Here is a 9,547-nt window from a genome sequence, read left to right on the forward strand (position 1 = left end):
CATGATTGACAGGCCACCGGGCCAGTGAGTGGCCACCACCGAGCAGGAGGATTCCAGACGGTTCTGGAAGCTTGTGTCAGGAGGATTTCTCGAATGGTCATAGAGGGTATAAAAACCGCACCGTTACACCAGTTTCCGTAGGAGCATTAGCAGTCAACGAACCTGTGAATAAGGAAGGATCTCTACACATCTTCCTCAGGAGGTTTTGGCACACTGCAAACCAAGGTAAATACATTAACAGCCTTACCACAGACATTTGGGATACGAAAATATTACACTCCCTGAAATTCAGATTTAATAGTACTAAATGTTAGCTTATTTGACATTAATTTATAAACAAAGCTGACATTTTTGTCATGTCTGGATAAAAAGTGAAGCTAAAGTGAAGAAAGGGTGAAGTCTAGTTACAGCACTTGGTCTTTAAAAACTGATTTAAAAAGTATTAATATCTGCTCTGAGAATATTAATGTCAGCTTCATAAACGGTAATAAGAATTTGATTCCTATTGTGCCTCATTTCAGAATTCAAACCTGCGGGACAGTAGCCACATGGCAGGATGCTTTAGTGATGCATTTGGGAGGAAGGTGTTATGTTAAGCAGGGGTTTAACTGTTTGAACCTTAATCAAATTTCCTGTGCTAAAATTTCTGCAAGATTTTTGGGCCACCTTATCCTTGTACCAGGTTTTAATTCAGTGCAAAATCAGTAGGTACAGAGTGTGCATTCCTTTAATCTCGTCAGCTGTATGAGAGGCGGAGCTTTTGATTCCTATGGAAACTGCTAGAGAGTTCTTCTTGCCTCCTCGTACCTTCTAGAAACCTGCACTTCACCTGGGAAACCAGCAGGTGGAGTCATTTCTGCTGACACGGATATGCAATTCAAGCCACGTGTTAATCTGATTAGCCAATAACCAAGCAGAGATTAAATTCACAGTCCAAGAAGGGGAAAAAAAAGGTCCTTGTACCTTTTTAATACAAAATTATGAAAGTAAGCAAGAAAGAAACCCGGGAAAGTCACTATATACTACACATCTACAGAGAATTTGCTTTCGTTTGACTGCTGTTAATTCCTTAATGTAACATCGAGGCTACTTAATAAGGATAAGCTGTAACTGCAACATCTTACATAAGAAGGATTGGCAGTGTTTTTCAAGTGTACATTGCTGGGATGCAAACATTTAGTGTCATAAAAATAGTATTTTATATTGTGTTCCAGTCACTTTAGTCAATGTGTTTTCTAAAAAACAATATTTGTTCTCCGTCTTCACTCAGATGCCTGAAATGCATGACCAACCAATGGAGGAGGAGGCAGAGACCTTCGCATTCCAGGCTGAGATTGCTCAGCTTATGTCCCTGATCATCAACACTTTCTATTCCAACAAAGAGATCTTCCTTAGGGAACTTATTTCCAACTCCTCAGATGTAGGTTTTCAATATTAGTCTGTGTTGCTGTGTTTATTATTTAAAAAAATTAATTAATTAAATTACATGCTTTTTTTCCCTTAAGAAATTTAATTATATTATTATCAATACAGAATAAATTCTGGAATTTGTTTAAACAATTAACATTTTGTTTTGCTCTGTCAGGCACTGGACAAAATCCGCTATGAGAGTCTCACAGATCCTTCCAAGCTGGAAACTGGCAAAGACCTCAAAATTGAGATCATTCCCAACAAAGAGGAGCGTACTCTAACCCTAGTTGACACAGGTATTGGCATGACCAAAGCCGACCTGATCAACAACTTGGGCACAATTGCAAAGTCCGGCACCAAAGCGTTCATGGAAGCTCTGCAGGCTGGAGCTGACATTTCCATGATCGGTCAGTTCGGTGTGGGTTTCTACTCTGCCTACCTGGTAGCCGAGAAGGTGACAGTCATTACCAAGCACAACGATGACGAGCAGTACGCCTGGGAATCATCTGCTGGTGGCTCATTCACAGTTAAAGTAGACAACTGTAAGTGATATAACCCCGAATTTGAAGTGAATTATTAATCATTTAACCCAGTGGTTATAAAGTATACTGACCTATAGTCTTCCTCTACAGCTGAACCACTGGGACGTGGAACTAAAGTGATCCTGCACCTCAAAGAAGACCAGACAGAATACCTTGAAGAGCGAAGGGTCAAAGAGATTGTTAAGAAGCACTCACAGTTCATTGGCTACCCTATTACGCTATTTGTAAGTACTTAAGTCATATTTAATGATCCCATAGAAGAATTAAATTTGTAACTATTGCAGATAGCTTCTGCACTTAAGACTTCTGAGAAAGTTGCTCAATTAATCTCGGAAACACTGATATTATAAAATAGTGACTCCCTAAGGCCAGGGCTGGATTGGGACAAAAAATTGGCCCGGGCATTTTGACTACAGACCGGCCCACCAGGTATTATAGGAAAAACCATAAAGCCTTTGAATGAAAACAAACGCTGTTGTGACAGTGATGTACACTGTCTTGTTGGTATATGTATGATTTCAATACGTTGTACATCAGATAAAAACTTTGGTTGTAAGATTCAGATAATTATTTAATAAAAGCTAGATATTTTAAATGAGAATAAGAAAGAAAAGTATTTCTTTGTGCCCCCCTCTCCCTGTTAATGCCCCACCTGGGCCCCTGGCAAAGCTTTGCTAGACCCGCCCCTGCACAGTTACCAGCTGTCAGCTACTTAGAAAAGGAACCTGGTGTTATTTGTCTCTCAGAAACAGTTCATAACTTCAACTCATTCATGTCACCTAAAAGGTAAACCTGTTTCTCCATCACCTGTTCAGCTCTGATGATTCAGTAAGGACATCTCCTGGTTTCAACTTCATGCTTCCCTCTCCCCAGATAACCAAACCGACATAATGACCAGCAGCTTTTACAGCTGTGACTCCAGCAAACATCAGCTGATACTAGAAATTAATATTAAATAAATTCTAACAACAGCTGATCAAGCTTAAACATGCTGCTGTTGCTTAGTGCGACATCTGCTGGTTTCCTCTTTCTGGCGCAAAGTGGGCGATAAACAAGCAAGAGAGCCGATCAGCTGATCATTGATCAGTTTCAAGATTGAATGAGAGAAGAAGGCTACGTTCACACTGCAGGCGAAAGCGCATCAAATCCGATATTTTTTTTTATTTTTTTTATTTTTTTGACCCTATGCGACCCATATCCGATCATGGTATGACAGTGTGAACGGCACAAATCCGATATTTTCAAATCCGATCTGGGTCACTTTCATATGTGGTACTGAATCCGATACACATCCGATGTTTCAGAAAGCGACTGCTGTGTGAACGGTCAAGTCACATTAAATCCGTCTTTTACGTCACTGACACAAGACAGACGCCAATTATCAGTGCCGGAGAAGCGCCCGATAAGACATCGCGAACGCTTCCTGGCCATCCGGTGAAACTGCTGGGAAGACAACGTTGGAGAAACGTGAACATTTTATTTGTACTGCATAATCTTCAGATTCTGACAGAAATCTGCAACTATCCCTTGAAGCACCGCTCCTCTAAAACAGCAATAAGGATAATGATTAAGTTATTTACATTATTATGGAAATAACAAAATAACTTAAAGCAAAAATTGGGAAACATGAAGTCCGAAGTCTTTATATTAAGGGCCATCAGTCAAACGATATTGTTTGCTCTGTGTCTAAACAGAGCGCGTTGTGTGTGACATCTTCTTTTGCGCATGCGGGCCACTTTGAACGTTCACACTAGAGCGCGTTCGCTGTCGCATTTTATTTGTAGTGTGAACGAGCAGACAAAAAAAATCGGATTTGATCAAAAAATCGGAATTGAGCATTAAGACCTGCAGTGTGAAGGTAGCTGAAGAGACAGCTGACAGCGTAAAGACAGAAAAACTCCAGCTTTGTGTCTTTTTCCATTCTAGCTGAAGTCCGGGATAAACTGTTCCTTTTCAGCTCAATACGAAACGCGTGATATTTTCTCTGAATACGGGACAATTCCATTTTTCAGGGGACGGTTGGCAACTCTACTAACTAACCTTATGAATAGAATAAAGTTCACTATCAGTAACATAGCACCCACTCAGCTGTAGAAACTCCGTCATGCTAGCTAGTACGCAGTACAAGTTATTGTAACTGACGGTAAAAACTCAGCACAACGAAAATAAACTCCACCTAAACTTGGATTATATCTGATCCAGATAGACTGCAGGTCATAACTTCTTACCTGAAGTTCAGTTCACCTGACACTCGGACGGGCGGCCGCCTCGGGTCTCTGCTCCTCCTGCCTCCCCTTTCCCTCATCCACCTGGCCTCTTGTGGCAGCTCCGCCATAGCCACCACCAAACAACTGAGTTCTTTTTACACATCTGCCAGCATCTGGCCAATCCATCACCTTTCATTGTTTATACTGTTATTTAAAAATAAAAAAAATAAATAAAAAAATCATCGGCCCATAAAAACGAAAAATCACCATCGGCCCACCAAGCAAATGCCCTGTATGCCTGATGGCCTGTCCAGCTATGCCTAAGGCTAAGGTGTAGGGAAATTCTTTAGTGTGTGACCAAATGTATTTTCCTTCAGGTGGAGAAAGAGAGGGACAAGGAGGTGAGTGACGACGAGGCAGAGGAGGAGAAAGAGAAGGAGGAGAAGGAGAAAGATGAGGAGAAGGATGAGGACAAACCTGAGATTGAGGATGTTGGATCAGATGAAGAACATGACCATGACAAGTCGGACAAAAAGAAGAAGAAGAAGAAGATCAAGGAAAAGTACATTGACCAGGAAGAATTGAACAAGACCAAACCCCTGTGGACCCGAAACCCAGATGACATCACGAATGAGGAATATGGAGAGTTCTACAAGAGTCTCACCAATGACTGGGAGGACCACTTGGCTGTTAAGGTTGGGCTTTTGAGATGTTATTTTAAAAATACCTAAAAATGTAGCAGTACTTTATAGGAGGAAAATTATGTCTGATATAATGTAGTCCAATATATAATCACTTTAATTTTTAATTTTTATTTTTTTGCCTAACAGCACTTCTCAGTAGAGGGTCAGCTTGAATTCCGTGCCCTGCTCTTCGTGCCTCGGCGTGCTCCTTTCGACCTCTTTGAGAACAAGAAGAAGAAGAACAACATCAAGCTGTACGTGCGCAGAGTCTTCATCATGGACAACTGCGAGGAGCTCATCCCAGAGTATCTCAGTGAGTATTAAAGTGTGGATTACAATTTCCCTAACAATAATAGAATTATCATAATGAAAATGACACAATGGAATCTTTAGAGTTTTAACAGTTTCCTTTCTGCTTCCTATCAGATTTCATCAAGGGTGTGGTGGACTCTGAGGACCTGCCACTGAACATCTCCAGAGAGATGCTGCAGCAGAGCAAGATCCTGAAGGTCATCCGCAAGAACCTGGTCAAGAAGTGCCTGGAGCTTTTCACAGAACTGGCTGAGGACAAGGACAACTACAAGAAGTACTACGAGCAGTTCTCCAAGAACATCAAGGTCAGTATCCACAGCCTTGACTGAGTGAGGTGCAAGGTTACCAGATCTTGTCTTTAATTCTTTTGCTTGAATAATTTAGCTCTAGCAGTATGAATATTATAAAGTAGCTTAACAACAATTGAATGCAGCCAGTGGTAGCGCCTGCAATTTTTTTTTGCACATTCAGCTGAATAAATCTGCACTGTTGATAACAGTTGACTGTTTTCCTTATTACAGCTTGGCATCCATGAGGACTCCCAGAACAGGAAGAAGCTTTCTGAGCTTCTGCGGTACTACACATCAGCCTCTGGAGATGAGATGGTGTCCCTGAAGGACTATGTCACACGTATGAAGGACAACCAGAAACACATCTACTACATCACTGGTGAGGACACTTTTAAAACTGCCAATCAAAAGCATGCGTTCGGCAAACAAAACTTGTCTCATGTGGGCAATATGGCATGAATGAACAACATTATCATGCCTGCATTTCAGGTGAGACCAAAGACCAGGTTGCCAACTCTGCCTTTGTGGAGCGTCTTCGCAAAGCTGGCCTGGAGGTCATCTACATGATTGAGCCCATCGACGAGTACTGTGTCCAGCAGCTGAAGGAGTTTGAGGGCAAGAACTTGGTTTCAGTAACCAAGGAAGGCCTGGAGCTGCCTGAGGATGAGGAGGAGAAGAAGAAGCAGGAGGAGAAGAAATCTCAGTTTGAGAACCTATGCAAAATCATGAAGGATATCTTGGAGAAGAAGGTTGAAAAGGTAAGCTGATGAAACCAAATGACAATATAACAACGGAATTTGTTTTCTTGTTCAACTGATTGATACCGGTGGCTTTTGTTTTCCTCTGCAGGTCACAGTCTCCAACCGCCTAGTTTCTTCCCCTTGCTGCATTGTCACCAGCACATATGGATGGACGGCCAACATGGAGAGGATCATGAAGGCTCAGGCGCTGAGGGATAACTCCACCATGGGATACATGGCAGCAAAGAAGCACCTTGAGATCAATCCTGACCACCCAATCATGGAGACCTTGAGGCAGAAGGCAGAGGCCGATAAGAATGACAAGTCTGTGAAAGATCTGGTCATCCTTCTTTTCGAGACCGCCCTGCTCTCCTCAGGATTCACACTGGATGACCCACAGACCCACTCCAACCGCATCTACAGAATGATCAAACTAGGTCTTGGTGAGTATCTGTTAAATCTTGTATCTTTTGGTGGTATGTTTGCCAGTAAATGAGTTAACCCTGCTTTGCTGACTGATCTGCTCCTATTTTCCTTCCAGGTATTGATGAAGATGATGTGACATCTGACGATAACACCTCTGCACCCACTGAGGACATGCCCCCTCTTGAAGGGGAAGATGATGACACATCTAGGATGGAAGAGGTGGACTAATCAGCTTCCATTTCCTGTTTAGATTTAAAAAAACAAAACTAATGTTATAAAAAAAAAATTAATGTTAAATGTTGTAAATGAGCCTGGAATGTCTGTTCCTAAACACTTTTGATGACCATCGTAACTTTATTTCCACTTGCGTTGACCACATGCAGTTCAGTCATTCCTTTAGATGTTTAGAGTTTTCAGATTGTTATTTTTGTTTTTGTATTGAGTTGTATTGATGCATTTGTTCTTTTTGTATTTGACATTCCAAAGTTTGTTCTTTATTGTAAATATAACAAAACACGATACTGTTATTTGAAACGGTGCAAAAACCATTAATAAAGGTTTACCATGTTAAGCTATTTGGTCATTGTTACTGATGAGTGAACACAAGTCTCGTGTTTTATGTATAGTATGCTGCATTTTTAGATTGGACAGGTGGGTTAACCTGTCCACTCTGTCTATCTGTCTATCTATCTTTCTATCTATCGAGAAAATCAATGAAACTTAGTGTTCACTTGTAGTCGAAGAACTGCTTTAGACTTAGCTTTCTACTTGTTGAGAACAATGTCAAAAGGGTTTCTTAATTCAGCTCAAATGAAGTACAAACATTATTTTAGAACCTTTTTTTTTTTCTCACCAGGATTTTTTAAAGACATTCTTTATCCATCATTTGACAGAAATTTATATCTTGATAAATATAAAGTGATGATGTGACATTGTAATTTCCATGTTTGAAGTATACTGTTTTCATTTAAAACCAGTGAAGTCAAAACTGTTTATGAATCATAAGCTACCAAACCAATGCTTGCTTAAACATAGAGTGAAAGAAAGAGAAGAACCACCCCTTTTTTTTCTTTGCTTCATATGAATGAAGCATTGCCCTTGGGCAGATTGTTTGCTCTCCAGTTGCCTTTTTAGTTTCTCCATGGAAAAAGCAAAAAATCTTGTGTAATAAAAAGCAAAATGCTTGAGGGGAAGTCAAGAAATAGCAGATAAGTCTGATAATTATGCCTTTATTGGGAACAAATTGAAAGAAAGACAAACGGGGAAAAGCCAAAAGAACTCGAGGCTTCTTTTTTTGGCTATAATTTGGGAATTTGTTCATTTTTACGTAACCTCACTGAAGTCTTTTCCACAGTACTGATATTTCTTGCCAGATTGAAGCTACAAGGATATAGATGTTTGTGTTGAAAAAGTAAAAGTGGACAGAGAAACTCCTAAAGAGGAAGGAAAGGTTTATATAATACATCATTGCTGTAGTCAGATTCATCCAAAAATAACTTCCTTTTTTTGTCTCCTCTTCTACTTTTCTGCTTATCTATCTTTAAGCTTCTTCTAAGATACAAATGATCAAATTAAGGCTTACCCATTTTGTTATTTGTGGAAAGGCACATGTTTAACTCATAAGTCTGTGAAGGTTCTCAGTCATCCAGGTCATTGTAGTCTAAGGAGCTTGGGAAGAAAAGAGTCTGGACTCTCCACCATTTTACCCTATAACTGAAGAAGCTTCTCGGATGAGTAGTGAAACGTCTTCAAGCAACCTAAAGAAGTCCAGACGCTTTTTTCCCCAAGCTCCTTAGACTTAAACTCATAAGCTTAAACATCGATTTAGATATTTTCATGCATTCCGCACTGCTTTTATCCTATATGTCCAAGTCATTTTACACGTGTGGGTTCCTGTTAACTACCAGTAGATGGCAGTCGTTGTGCATTCAAAGAAGGTTCTACCAAGCTGTTCAAATATTCTAGAAAGCTCCGGCCTAGTAGGGGTCTCAACCAGCTGAAAGAAGAAGGTAGGTGGCGGAGCCTCACCTCTGTCAGTGCGCCCCAGGGCAGCTGTGTAGCTTGCCACACACCAGTGTATGAACGACTGAATGTAGTGTAAAGCGCTTTGAGGTCCGTAGGGACTAAATAAAGCGCTATACAAATACGGGCCATTTACCACTGGTTTTACAGGTGCGTGAATATATTTAGCCAAAAATATAACTATAAAGGAAAATTATTTTGACACATAACGAAGATGGTTCAGCCTGGTATAAAATGTTATAATTTGTTTTCACCATCCGAGTCTACCCAAAATTCTGCAGTATATAATACTACTACTTCTACTGCTACTACTACTATAATAATAACAACTTTATTTATATAGGATTTTTTAAACCTAGTTACAAATTGCTTCACAGTTTGGATAAAATCACTTATTAAAGATAATTCTACATATTCAAACACATTAGAAGAACAAGAGCCAAAAACACTGGGAGAAACATTAAGGAAACACAACTATGGAGACGAGTTTTTAGCAGATTCGCTCCTGAAACTATGGTATGTGCCAGGATTGGGATGCTCAAAGATTTTAGACGAAAAATTGAATGAAAAGGAATAAGTAAAATAAAAACTGTACCTGAACATGTATCTGTAATAAAAAAATATATATATATACACTGCCAACTCATTATGAGGGGGTCATGTGGGAGGCACTGATTGATTTTCCATGGAATGACCATAGGAAGTATGCTGTCGATGGCTGTAATCCAAAGTATCGGGAGCCTGTAATCCTATGTGTTGCTGTCCTGTCACCGGCAGGGTGCGCTCTCGGTGCCTTTACACTGGCCATCGTTAGCGTGACGCGCCAGAGTCAGCTGACTGAAAACAGCCAATCACAGCGTAAGGGCAGACTGAACCGCCTTGCAGTGTGCTGTCCTGAGAGTTGTCAAGGTTTTG

At 40.4% G+C, this 9,547-nt stretch overlaps 1 protein-coding gene across 1 annotated transcript; it reads left to right on the forward strand.

Annotated features, from left to right (window-relative positions):
• Positions 1 to 69: 69 nt before the first annotated feature.
• On the forward strand, positions 70 to 7,167 carry LOC146616889 (heat shock protein HSP 90-alpha). Its single transcript, XM_085373262.1, has 11 exons — positions 70 to 225; positions 1,271 to 1,420; positions 1,586 to 1,952; positions 2,043 to 2,176; positions 4,537 to 4,854; positions 4,990 to 5,155; positions 5,269 to 5,459; positions 5,676 to 5,823; positions 5,934 to 6,202; positions 6,294 to 6,627; positions 6,726 to 7,167. The coding sequence occupies exons 2-11, from the start codon at positions 1,271 to 1,273 to the stop codon at positions 6,836 to 6,838; spliced, it is 2,190 nt and encodes a 729-aa protein (XP_085229388.1). The 5' UTR covers positions 70 to 225; the 3' UTR covers positions 6,839 to 7,167.
• The last annotated feature ends 2,380 nt before the right edge of the window (positions 7,168 to 9,547 follow it).

Source organism: Diplotaxodon limnothrissa, linkage group LG15 (genome assembly GCF_057381915.1).
Source record: "Diplotaxodon limnothrissa isolate DT_005_m linkage group LG15, D_limnothrissa_male_GT1.1, whole genome shotgun sequence".
Classification (NCBI taxonomy): Eukaryota; Metazoa; Chordata; class Actinopteri; order Cichliformes; family Cichlidae; genus Diplotaxodon; species Diplotaxodon limnothrissa.